Here is a 14,725-nt window from a genome sequence, read left to right as displayed (position 1 = left end):
ACCCTCAATGCCTACAGGGTAAGTGTGTCTACAGACATAAACTATAGTAGGTATATAGGTCTAGCAGTGACTATCACAATCCTTAATGCCTACAGGGTAAGTGTGCCTACAGGGTAAGTGTGTCTACAGACATAAACTATAGTAGGCTTATAGGTCTAGCAGTGACTATCACAATCCTCAATGTCTACAGGGTAAGTGTATCTACAGGGTAGGTGTGTCTACATATGGAAGTTCCACTTGGTCCCTAGTTGTGTCTACAGGGTAAGTGTGTCTACATATGGAGGTTCCACTTGGTCCCTAGTTGTGTCTACTGAGTAAGTGTGTCTACAGGGTAAGTGTGTCTACAGACATAAACTATAGTGGGTATATAGGTCTAGCAGTGACTATCACAATCCTCAATGCCTTCAGGGTAAGTGTGTCTACAGGGAAAGTGTGTCTACAGGGTAAGTGTGTCTACAGACATAAACTATAGTAGACGTATAGGTCTAGCAGTGATTATCACAACCCTCAATGCCTACAGGGTAAGTGTGTCTACAGACATAAACTATAGTAGGTATATAGGTCTAGCAGTGACTATCACAATCCTTAATGCCTACAGGGTAAGTGTGTCTACAGACATAAACTATAGTAGGTATATAGGTCTAGCAGTGACTATCACAATCCTTAATGCCTACAGGGTAAGTGTGCCTACAGGGTAAGTGTGTCTACAGACATAAACTATAGTAGGCTTATAGGTCTAGCAGTGACTATCACAATCCTCAATGTCTACAGGGTAAGTGTATCTACAGGGTAGGTGTGTCTACATATGGAAGTTCCACTTGGTCCCTAGTTGTGTCTACAGGGTAAGTGTGTCTACATATGGAGGTTCCACTTGGTCCCTAGTTGTGTCTACTGAGTAAGTGTGTCTACAGGGTAAGTGTGTCTACAGACATAAACTATAGTGGGTATATAGGTCTAGCAGTGACTATCACAATCCTCAATGCCTTCAGGGTAAGTGTGTCTACAGGGAAAGTGTGTCTACAGGGTAAGTGTGTCTACAGACATAAACTATAGTAGACGTATAGGTCTAGCAGTGATTATCACAACCCTCAATGCCTACAGGGTAAGTGTGTCTACAGACATAAACTATAGTAGGTATATAGGTCTAGCAGTGACTATCACAATCCTTAATGCCTACAGGGTAAGTGTGCCTACAGGGTAAGTGTGTCTACAGACATAAACTATAGTAGGCTTATAGGTCTAGCAGTGACTATCACAATCCTCAATGTCTACAGGGTAAGTGTATCTACAGGGTAAGTGTGTCTACATATGGAAGTTCCACTTGGTCCCTAGTTGTGTCTACAGGGTAAGTGTGTCTACATATGGAGGTTCCACTTGGTCCCTAGTTGTGTCTACTGAGTAAGTGTGTCTACAGGGTAAGTGTGTCTACATATGGAGGTTCCACTTGGTCCCTAGTTGTATCTACAGGATAAGTGTGTCTACATATGGAGGTTCCACTTGGTCCCTAGTTGTGTCCTGTTGATTTTGCCTCTGATTAGAAAAGCTGACTTGTTACATCTTCAGTGATAGTTTGATGTTGCTATTTCCTGAGATGGATCTTTCAGACATAGGTTAACTTTATTCTGTTGTTGAGCCCTTTTGATGTGGGAACAATCAGAAAAACATAATACTTGGAGGGAACCATCTTTTATTGGACAAGTCAAGATAATTATAACTATTTCTTCACAGGAATTCGCACATTTTATATAATGAAGAATGAAAACAGGGAAAAGAAAAATAGAATGGGAAAAGATCCTACATTTAAAGATCAAATAATGGTAGCTGCCAAGATCCTTCAGTGATCTTTCATTGTTCAACAAATTGTGTTATTATCCTAATATTTCACAGGAATGGGAGAAGAGGAAGCTGTTAGGTGATTTCAAGCGTCGCAGTCAAAAGGAGGTTTCATGGGGTAGAATGCACTTCCTTCAGATCAAACGCTTGTATGAGGTAGGTGTCATACAAATCAATCCAACATAGGTACCTGAAAATTTCATTCAATGCCTGTACAAGGTCATTAGAAATATCAAGACAAGTGAAAAATGTCCCCACTACTTCTGTTTTAAGGATGATTGCACAAAAGGATAAAGGCCTATTTATTTTGATTTTTTGTAAACCAAAAGTTTTTAATTGTGTTCAGGTCCAGGAGTTAGTAAAGGAGCTGGAGTCAAGGTTGGGCAACTTGAACATCCAGAAACCAAAACAGATTCCAAACTACAAACGAAAGTTTTCGGAGGACCAAGAACGACTGCTATTAAAGGTATGACGAGGCATCTTGATATATATAAAACAGTTAAAGATATGGTCTTCATCATTTGTTAGTTTTTAGAATTGATTAATTACCTTTTAACAAAGCCTAGAAGGGCTGGGAATGAAACAGAATCATTGTTTGTAGGTTTTAACAGACTGTCACTTCAATCTGGTTTTTTAGGTGATAATGGCAGGTGCTTTCTACCCCAACTACTTCATCAAGGAACCAATAGATGAGCAGGAGTCCAACCGGATCATGTCAGGTCATGACCCCTTCAACACTGTTATGGTATGTTATTGTGTCAGGTCATGACCCCTTCAACACTGTTATGGTATGTTATTGTGTCAGGTCATGACCCCTTCAACACTGTTATGGTATGTTATTGTGTCAGGTCATGACCCCTTCAACACTGTTATGGTATGTTATTGTGTCAGGTCATGACCCCTTCAACACTGTTATGGTATGTTATTGTGTCAGGTCATGACCCCTTCAACACTGTTATGGTATGTAATTGTGTCAGGTCTTGACCCCTTCAACACATTTATTGTAGGTAATTGTGTGATGTCATGACCAATTTATCACTGTTATGGTACATTGGTACACTACTGTCAGGTCACAACCCCTCCCGATACTGTGTACATCATCATACTTGTTTATTATTGGTTGTAGGTGAAAGGTTTACCGGCCAATCAGGGAAGTCTTTACAAGAGTGTTGTAGAAGACCATTTTAGAGATATTGGCTACAGACCTACTGCCTTTTTTGAGGAGACAAAGTATGTAGCAGCATTGTTCATTTTCTTGATCAAACAAAAATGGATGTTAAAAACAAATGTTTGTAAAAGTGTAAATATAAGCATATTTTGACGCTGATGTAGAGATGTGTTGTGAGAGTGATATTGTAGAGGTGTGCTGTGAGAGTGATATTGTAAAGGTGTGTTATGAGGAAGATATTGTAGAGGTGTGCTGTGAGAGTGATATTGTAGAGGTGTGCTGTGAGAGTGATATTGTAAAGGTGTGTTATGAGGAAGATATTGTAGAGGTGTGCTGTGAGAGTGATATTGTAGGGGTGTGCTGTGAGAGTGATATTGTAAAGGTGTGTTATGAGGAAGATATTGTAGAGGTGTGCTGTGAGAGTGATATTGTAGGGGTGTGCTGTGAGAGTGATATTGTAAAGGTGTGCTGTGAGAGTGATATTGTAGAGGTGTGCTGTGAGAGTGATATTGTAGAGGTGTGCTGTGAGAGTGATATTGTAGAGGTGTGCTGTGAGAGTGATATTGTAGGGGTGTGCTGTGAGAGTGATATTGTAAAGGTGTGTTGTGAGAGTGATATTGTAGAGGTGTGCTGTGAGAGTGATATTGTAGAGGTGTGCTGTGAGAGTGATATTGTAAAGGTGTGCAGTGAGAGTGATATTGTAAAGTTGTGCAGTGAGAGTGAAATTGTAGAGATGTGCTGTGAGAGTGATATTGTAGAGGTGTGCTGTGAGAGTGATATTGTAAAGGTGTGCTGTGAGAGTGATATTGTAGGGGTGTGCTGTGAGAGTGATATTGTGTGCTGTAAGAATGATATTGTAGAGGTGTGCTGTGAGAGTGATATTGTAGGGGTGTGCTGTGAGAGTGATATTGTAGAGGTGTGCTGTGAGAGTTGTATTGGAGGGGCGTGCTGTGAGAGTGATATTGTAAAGGTGTGCTGTGAGAGTGATATTGTAGAGGTGTGCTGTAAGAGTGATATTGTAGGGGTGTGCTGTGAGAGTGATATTGTAGAGGTGTGCTGTAAGAATGATATTGTAGGGGTGTGCTGTGAGAATGATATTGTAGAGGTGTGCTGTGAGAGTGATATTGTAGGGGTGTGCTGTGAGAGTGATATTGTAGGGGTGTGCTGTGAGAGTGATATTGTAGAGGTGTGCTGTGAGAGTGGTATTGGAGGGGCGTGCTGTGAGAGTGATATTGTAGGAGTGTGCTATTAGTCTCTCTAATGTTAATTTTTAACAATGGAAGATTTATTTCAGGGCCTTCATCAGCTTCCAGTGGAAACCAGAATACAAAGGGAAAATTCATCCTGGAGTTTATTCATCTGTCAAACTCAGGTGTGTTTTTTTGTTATTTGTGTTATACTTCTATTACTTTTATCTCTTGTACTTGTACAGTAAAACCTGCTTAATATTTTCCATTTGTCTGGGAGAATTTTCTGATCTGTCAAACTGACTTGTTATCCCCTGCCTAGTAAAGTCAGCAGGGGATATTCAAATGGGTTTCTTCCATCTATCCAAATACTGCTTTCTGCATGATATCTCTTGAAGGACTGGTAGGATTTTGATGAAACTTGGTTGGTACACTTGTTACCTTAATCCCTTGCCTACATTTGACAAACTTCAGTAAATTCCGCTCATATTTAATGAGGCTGCTGTGACCTGATTGACCAATTTCTTTCATCACTGTATGGAAAATCTTTCTGCAGGTTCAGGTTTGATTATCGTCAAATTCTATGCATATTTTATGAGACTGCTGTGACCTGATTGGCTGAGGTCATTTGGTATTCTAACTGAATGCTTTCTGCATGTTATCTTTGAAGGGACAAATGAATTACGAGGAGACTTGCTTGGTAGACTTTTTACCTTAATCCTTTGTTCAAGTTTAATTGTCTGCAAATTCTGTGCATATTTAATGAGGTTGCTGTGGCCAGATATCTTTTCCATGTTGCTTACTTTAAATGTATATATTTTAGAAATGAACATTGGCGGGGATCTTGATGACTGTGTCCTTGTTTTTAACAGAAATTGTTTGAAGACAAGAAATTTGTAATTTGATTTGTTTTTCCCATAAGAACAGTGATTTTCCTAAACTTTTGTTTGTTTATTCTTTACAATATACCTAAACTACTATCACAAATTATCTTGAACGACCATGTCATTGGTTGCATGGTGACAAGTTCAAAGAGACAAAGGGTTTTAAACCCATTTTAACACTTGAAATGAGCTAACCAAATAAAAAAAAAACACACACACAAGACTTCCTTTCACCTGGCTGGACCTTTCAGGTAAGAGGGTCAATCGTCGTATTGAGGAGTCACAAGGTGTGAAAAGTTGGCAAGTAGGGCAGTGACCATGTTTACATAATGTGTCCAAGTGTGACATATGACCCTTCAGACATGAATCCATAGATTCTGACCTCACTTATCTGTGATTAAGCTGTGTTTGTTTGTGATAGTCATCAAAATGAAGTGATATTGAGTGTTGCAAACATAAAAATAAGTGACATTATCAGATATTGGATTATATAAAATATACTGGGAAAAAATTGGTGTTTCAAGAATTTTGATATTAACCAGAAAGTGACATTAACAAATGTGACATTACGTGGGTGTTAAACTGTGTTGCCCAGTCTGTATGTTACACTGTGTTACTATATGCAACAGACAGCTGCGTCTACCACTGGAGATCCAACTGTTGTCAAGAGAGGAAGCGTATAGCCTTGTTGAGCAGCAGGAATTAGCAAAGGAGCCACAAGCGGGCTGTTTACGTACAAACAGGTATGTCATTTTACCTCAAGTTTACATCTATTCAAATTCATTGGAGATATGATTTCGTTGAGATACATTGCAACTACCCCAAACCAAAACAAAACGACCATGTACAGAATGATATCCTCTTTATTGTAGTAATAAAAACCTTCCAATATCGATCCATCTCAATTACAAATACCTAACCAATTTTGTGACTGAAATGATTGAAATACGCTGAAAATCAGTAATGAAAACCGACCTTACCTGAAGGATCAAGGCCCAGGTTCTGACCAGCAGACTGTGAAATCAACACCTGTTGTGACAGTGGCAAGCTTTGCCCCAGTGCCTTGGCCTGTCAAGGGTAGGCTTTTAACCCATTACCTACCCTTAAAGGGGGGATTATAATAAATATAATGTAAAGTTATCTGATGACAAATTGAAACCATATCGTACACGTCTATTGTTTCACCGAGTTAGAGAGCTGCAGTTTGGCATCTAAATCATTGGTAACTGAATAATGTTATTTTAACACATACAGATTGGAAATATTAATCAAGTTTTATTTCATAAGATAAGTTTTTATACTGATCATCAAAAATACAAATTTATCCAATATATCGGTTTTTTCAGACAAGCCGACCGTTCGGTGCCTGGGGCTACATTAGGCCATAATATGTACTGATATGTTACTTCTGAGATCGCAGGGCAATATGCAGATTTCTTTTCGACTAAATTCACATATAGAATACAAGTATCACTGTTTTTCAAATGCTTTGCATCTGTAGGATGCTTGGTGTTTATAGCCATCACCTTGATCAGCTGCTAGCTCCTAGCTAGGATATTTTTATAGCTTAAACAGAAGTGTACACTGCAAAAAGACCCAACAGCACTCATATACCACCACAGAAAGAATATGAAATGAGTTTTGAAATTAAATCATTTATAGTTGATGTTGTGAGGCCATTTGACCCAAAGGGTCAAAATGACCTTTTGCTATCATGCATCATCCATCGTTGTGCCCCATGCACGGTTCGCCATCCATAAACTTTTCCTTTTAAACAATACACTGTTGCTTAACAACTTGGTGGATTTTGACAAAATTTGGTCTGAAACATCAACTTGGAACTATTTCATGCAGATATCACTACGCTTATTTCTGTTGGGAAGAAAAATCATCAACACTGTTTGATTTATCTCCCTTAAAGTTTCTGATACACTTATATTTTGCGATAAGGTCTTAATTCCACAACAAAATTGAAGTTGTTTAAATATTTTCGATTATTCTATGGAAGATATTAGTGTTGCATAGATGTTCATACATATTTAAAAGGGTAACTGATATCCAGCATAACTCTGAAACTGGAAGTTTGTAATTCTGTTTCTTTTCAGTAATTTTACCACAACAGAGTTCTGAGATTGAGTTTCACAACATGATTTATCAAATAGATGTTTGAAATACTATTCACTTTTGAAAATTATATGATAACAATAAGTAAATTGAAAAGTCTGTGAAACAAACGTACTGTTGTCTAAAACTCTACTGAATAATCTAGACATGACTATAATTTCTCGTAAATCTCCATAAATAGCCATGTACTTGTACACTGGAAATCAATATCTGACTGTAATACATGGCCGAATAAAACTATTTACGTAGGCTGTTACAGCCTTCCAGCGGACAAGTATAATATCTACCTGATGTCATTTTTTGTCACACAACATCGTGCACAACATATTCTCTGTTTGCTTCTTCCCCACCCATCACGTCACTTAATCCTTGTTTTTATCATCAAAAACATCAGAAAAATCAAAATTTTAATTAGATTCATAATTGTGTACATAAATGTGTAATTGTATGTCACCTTACGTTGATGAAATATGTCAACTTTCTGAGAAATTGTAAGTTCAAGGATTTCTATGAATCCTTGGTCATTTGCCTATAAAACATTCTTCATTCAACATCACTCATAAGTCATAACTAATCAGATAACTTACCATATGTTAAACACCTGAGATATAACTTTTAGATACAAAAGATAATAATCCATCGAAATACATTTTGTGACAATTGTGTTCAAAGTCTTCTCGCGAGGATAGATATCACGACAGTGTATATAGATAAATAATTTCATAGAAATAATCACGACACGTTGCAGTGTTTTATATCTGGACATTATGGCACTAAAATGAAATAATGCTTTTATGTTTGTCAATAAACACTGATACACAGTATTTTAATGTATACGTTTCTATTATATGTAATACATGTACTATTTCATACCACAATCAAATATCTATACGTCCTTACTCTCAGTGATGTTCTTATAGATCTTGATGGTTTTATCTTACAACCTAAACTCAATGTCAGTCATTTCATGGTTGTATAACAGTACATAAAATTAAACTAAGAATGAAATATGCTAGAGTCGATAATGAATTAAACTTCATCAAACAGGATTTCAAATGAAGACAAATAAACCAAGATACAGAAAGTCAACATGCATTGCAAACGAGAAATAAAGGACCACCCAACCAGTACTGATATAATAATATGCAAACTGTTATAGAATGTAGGTGCATTTTTGTTTTTGATGCTTTTTTTACCAGCTGTAAAACTAAAACCTATGTTCCATCTTATTTCATCTTTTTTTTATTGTTATAACTAAGACTTCATAGGATGAATTATTAAAACCTTGTACAACAAAGTATCTAGTGTCTGTAGAAGAATTGTACCAAATTTGTAGGCTGTATGGATACATATTTATTAGCTCACCTGGCCCAAAGGGTATCAAAGTAGCAACAAGTGGTATCATAGAATTTGACCAGATTTCCCAATAACTAATGAACTGATTTTCTTTAAACCTTACTGTCAATATTGCAAAGAGCCAACAAGCTGTCATTTTGGAGTTTTTGAATGGCTATCCATTTACCTCCAAAAAAACCTACTCTAGAGATCTTAACACTACAGTAGTAAGTTCAGAATTTGTCAGTTTGGCCTGCAACATTTTGATTAGCTGTAGATGGCCACTAAAAATTTTATTATTTTAAAATGATACTTTCTTTCCTCTTAATGTGACACTAGTGGATCTGAACTCACAAACTCTCTTTCCTCTTAATGTGACACTAGTGGATCTGAACTCACAAACTCTCTTTCCTCTTAATGTGACACTAGTGGATCTGAACTCACAAACTCTCTTTCCTCTTAATGTGATGCTAGTGGATCTGAACTCACAAACTCTCTTTCCTCTTAATGTGACACTAGTGGATCTGAACTCACAAACTCTCTTTCCTCTTAATATGACACTAGTGGATCTGAACTCACAAACTCTCTTTCCTCTTAGTGTGACACTAGTGGATCTGAACTCACAAACATTTTTGTTTATCTTTTTCAGGATCACTGTGTCCAATCAGCCCCAGGACATCCAAAAGTACATGTTGCCTCCACCCTCTTCCTCATCTGTCCAGCTGTGTGTTACTGAGGTAACATTTCTCAAACCAATGTGCCTTTCAAGTTAATTATATTCACATTGAAATCAATGTCTGCAAGCTTTAAGCCAAGCAATTTTCACCACGAATGCTATTCATACAAACCAAGCTGTAAAATTTCTTCAACAAACATAGGTTATCATATCCGAAAATATTGTTTCATGCATTTTGCAGTAAATGTTTTAAACTTTAAACTCCTGTATCTCAGTTACACTAAGAACATCTGTGAACATAGGGTGAAGGTCAACATTTCAATTTTAGTAGCTGAAGGAATGTCAGTAGACAGAGGTCAAAGTTTTATTTTCTGCATCTCATCTCCCAAAGGAATATCATTACAAAAGGTCAAAGTTTGAACTTCTAATTTCAGCTGTCGCATTGAATATTGTAGTTTCTTACATTCACATTAAGAAAGTCTGTAAATACAGATTAAGGTCACGGGTCAAATATTTCATCTTCATATTCGTTCATATTTAGCTCTCAGAATCTAGTTGAGTGTACAAACATGTCTGCATCATGTCTTTATACTCTGAATCTTTTACACTGAACACCTTCTTCTCAACACCTACACAGTTGATGCTACAGACCACTGAATCTATTACACTGAATACCTTGTTCTCCACACCTACACAGTTACAGACCACTGAATCTATTACACTGAACACCTTGTTCTCCACACCTACACAGTTACAGACCACTGAATCTATTACACTGAACACCTTGTTCTCCACACATACACAGTTAATGTTACAGACCACTGTCTATTACTCCACACATACACAGTTAATACAGTTACAGACCACTGAATCTATTACACTGAACACCTTGTTCTCCACACCTACACAGTTACAGACCACTGAATCTATTACACTGAACACCTTGTTCTCCACACCTACACAGTTACAGACCACTGAATCTATTACACTGAACACCTTGTTCTCCACACCTACACAGTTACAGACCACTGAATCTATTACACTGAACACCTTGTTCTCCACACCTACACAGTTAATGTTACAGACCACTGAATCTATTACACTGAACACCTTGTTCTCCACACCTACACAGTTAATGTTACAGACCACTGAATCTATTACACTGAACACCTTGTTCTCCACACATACACAGTTAATGTTACAGACCACTGAATCTATTACACTGAACACCTTGTTCTCCACACCTACACAGTTACAGACCACTGAATCTATTACACTGAACACCTTGTTCTCCACACCTACACAGTTAATGTTACAGACCACTGAATCTATTACACTGAACACCTTGTTCTCCACACATACACAGTTAATGTTACAGACCACTGAATCTATTACACTGAACACCTTGTTCTCCACACCTACACAGTTACAGACCACTGAATCTATTACACTGAACACCTTGTTCTCCACACCTACACAGTTAATGTTACAGACCACTGAATCTATTACACTGAACACCTTGTTCTCCACACCTACACAGTTACAGACCACTGAATCTATTACACTGAACACCTTGTTCTCCACACATACACAGTTACAGACCACTGAATCTATTACACTGAACACCTTGTTCTCCACACCTACACAGTTACAGACCACTGAATCTATTACACTGAACACCTTGTTCTCCACACCTACACAGTTACAGACCACTGAATCTATTACACTGAACACCTTGTTCTCCACACCTACACAGTTACAGACCACTGAATCTATTACACTGAACACCTTGTTCTCCACACCTACACAGTTACAGACCACTGAATCTATTACACTGAACACCTTGTTCTCCACACCTACACAGTTAATGTTACAGACCACTGAATCTATTACACTGAACACCTTGTTCTCCACACCTACACAGTTAATGTTACAGACCACTGAATCTATTACACTGAACACCTTGTTCTCCACACCTACACAGTTACAGACCACTGAATCTATTACACTGAACACCTTGTTCTCCACACCTACACAGTTAATGTTACAGACCACTGAATCTATTACACTGAACACCTTGTTCTCCACACCTACACAGTTAATGTTACAGACCACTGAATCTATTACACTGAACACCTTGTTCTCCACACCTACACAGTTACAGACCACTGAATCTATTACACTGAACACCTTGTTCTCCACACCTACACAGTTACAGACCACTGAATCTATTACACTGAACACCTTGTTCTCCACACCTACACAGTTAATGTTACAGACCACTGAATCTATTACACTGAACACCTTGTTCTCCACACCTACACAGTTACAGACCACTGAATCTATTACACTGAACACCTTGTTCTCCACACCTACACAGTTAATCAGACCACTGAATCTATTACACTGAACACCTTGTTCTCCACACATACACAGTTAATGTTACAGACCACTGAATCTATTACACTGAACACCTTGTTCTCCACACCTACACAGTTACAGACCACTGAATCTATTACACTGAACACCTTGTTCTCCACACCTACACAGTTACAGACCACTGAATCTATTACACTGAACACCTTGTTCTCCACACCTACACAGTTACAGACCACTGAATCTATTACACTGAACACCTTGTTCTCCACACCTACACAGTTACACCTACACAGTTACCACTGAATCTATTACACTGAACACCTTGTTCTCCACACCTACACAGTTAATGTTACAGACCACTGAATCTATTACACTGAACACCTTGTTCTCCACACCTACACAGTTACAGACCACTGAATCTATTACACTGAACACCTTGTTCTCCACACCTACACAGTTACAGACCACTGAATCTATTACACTGAACACCTTGTTCTCCACACCTACACAGTTAATGTTACAGACCACTGAATCTATTACACTGAACACCTTGTTCTCCACACCTACACAGTTAATGTTACAGACCACTGAATCTATTACACTGAACACCTTGTTCTCCACACCTACACAGTTACAGACCACTGAATCTATTACACTGAACACCTTGTTCTCCACACCTACACAGTTAATGTTACAGACCACTGAATCTATTACACTGAACACCTTGTTCTCCACACCTACACAGTTACAGACCAATCTATTACACTGAACACCTTGTTCTATGAACTACACTGAACACCTTGTTCTCCACACCTACACAGTTACAGACCACTGAATCTATTACACTGAACACCTTGTTCTCCACACCTACACAGTTAATGTTACAGACCACTGAATCTATTACACTGAACACCTTGTTCTCCACACCTACACAGTTACAGACCACTGAATCTATTACACTGAACACCTTGTTCTCCACTGAATCTATTACACTGAACACCTTGAACACACAGTTGTTCTCCACACCTACACAGTACACAGTTACAGACCACTGAATCTATTACACTGAACACCTTGTTCTCCACACCTACACAGTTAATGTTACAGACCACTGAATCTATTACACTGAACACCTTGTTCTCCACACATACACAGTTACAGACCACTGAATCTATTACACTGAACACCTTGTTCTCCACACCTACACAGTTACAGACCACTGAATCTATTACACTGAACACCTTGTTCTCCACACCTACACAGTTACAGACCACTGAATCTATTACACTGAACACCTTGTTCTCCACACCTACACAGTTAATGTTACAGACCACTGAATCTATTACACTGAACACCTTGTTCTCCACACCTACACAGTTACAGACCACTGAATCTATTACACTGAACACCTTGTTCTCCACACATACACAGTTAATGTTACAGACCACTGAATCTATTACACTGAACACCTTGTTCTCCACACCACTACACACTGAACACCTTGTTCTCCACACCTACACAGTTACAGACCACTGAATCTATTACACTGAACACCTTGTTCTCCACACCTACACAGTTAATGTTACAGACCACTGAATCTATTACACTGAACACCTTGTTCTCCACACCTACACAGTTACAGACCACTGAATCTATTACACTGAACACCTTGTTCTCCACACCTACACAGTTACAGACCACTGAATCTATTACACTGAACACCTTGTTCTCCACACCTACACAGTTAATGTTACAGACCACTGAATCTATTACACTGAACACCTTGTTCTCCACACCTACACAGTTAATGTTACAGACCACTGAATCTATTACACTGAACACCTTGTTCTCCACACCTACACAGTTACAGACCACTGAATCTATTACACTGAACACCTTGTTCTCCACACCTACACAGTTAATGTTACAGACCACTGAATCTATTACACTGAACACCTTGTTCTCCACACCTACACAGTTACAGACCACTGAATCTATTACACTGAACACCTTGTTCACTCCACACACTACACAGTTAATGTTACAGACCACTGAATCTATTACACTGAACACCTTGTTCTCCACACATACACAGTTACAGACCACTGAATCTATTACACTGAACACCTTGTTCTCCACACCTACACAGTTACAGACCACTGAATCTATTACACTGAACACCTTGTTCTCCACACCTACACAGTTACAGACCACTGAATCTATTACACTGAACACCTTGTTCTCCACACCTACACAGTTACAGACCACTGAATCTATTACACTGAACACCTTGTTCTCCACACCTACACAGTTACAGACCACTGAATCTATTACACTGAACACCTTGTTCTCCACACCTACACAGTTACAGACCACTGAATCTATTACACTGAACACCTTGTTCTCCACAACTACACAGTTAATGTTACAGACCACTGAATCTATTACACTGAACACCTTGTTCTCCACACCTACACAGTTACAGACCACTGAATCTATTACACTGAACACCTTGTTCTCCACACCTACACAGTTAATGTTACAGACCACTGAATCTATTACTGAACACCTTGTTCTCCACACCTACACAGTTAATGAATCTATTACACTGAACACCTTGTTCTCCACACCTACACAGTTACAGAACACTGAAACTATTACAATGAAAAACAGCTTGTTGAAACCAACACAGACAATGTTACAGACCACTGAATCTATTACACTGAACACCTTGTTCTCCACACCTACACAGTTACAGACCACTGAATCTATTACACTGAACACCTTGTTCTCCACACATACACAGTTAATGTTACAGACCACTGAATCTATTACACTGAACACCTTGTTCTCCACACCTACACAGTTACAGACCACTGAATCTATTACACTGAACACCTTGTTCTCCACACCTACACAGTTACAGACCACTGATTATGTTGTTCTCCACACCTACACACAGACCACTGAATCTATTACACTGAACACCTTGTTCTCCACACCTACACAGTTACAGACCACTGAATCTATTACACTGAACACCTTGTTCTCCACACCTACACAGTTACAGACCACTGAATCTATTACACTGAACACCTTGTTCTCCACACCTACACAGTTACAGACCACTGAATCTATT

General features: G+C 38.5%; 1 protein-coding gene across 1 annotated transcript in view; it reads left to right on the top strand.

The window, feature by feature from the left end:
* The window catches only part of LOC132559742 (ATP-dependent RNA helicase TDRD9-like), a gene marked incomplete at its 3' end in the record, with an annotated part of 28,715 nt that extends 19,447 nt beyond the window's left edge, over positions 1 to 9,268 (top strand). The window contains exons 17-23 of the mRNA XM_060224367.1: positions 1,888 to 1,989; positions 2,180 to 2,299; positions 2,471 to 2,578; positions 2,960 to 3,063; positions 4,296 to 4,373; positions 5,702 to 5,815; positions 9,181 to 9,268. Coding sequence (XP_060080350.1) covers positions 1,888 to 1,989; positions 2,180 to 2,299; positions 2,471 to 2,578; positions 2,960 to 3,063; positions 4,296 to 4,373; positions 5,702 to 5,815; positions 9,181 to 9,268 — 714 coding nt within the window. The remainder of the gene's footprint in view (positions 1 to 1,887; positions 1,990 to 2,179; positions 2,300 to 2,470; positions 2,579 to 2,959; positions 3,064 to 4,295; positions 4,374 to 5,701; positions 5,816 to 9,180) is intronic.
* Positions 9,269 to 14,725: the final 5,457 nt, after the last annotated feature.

Source organism: Ylistrum balloti, unplaced genomic scaffold (assembly GCF_031769215.1).
Source record: "Ylistrum balloti isolate Yb309-2 unplaced genomic scaffold, AGI_CSIRO_Ybal_v1 Utg370962, whole genome shotgun sequence".
Lineage (NCBI taxonomy): Eukaryota > Metazoa > Mollusca > Bivalvia > Pectinida > Pectinidae > Ylistrum > Ylistrum balloti.
This window is presented reverse-complemented; position numbering and strand designations above follow the sequence as displayed.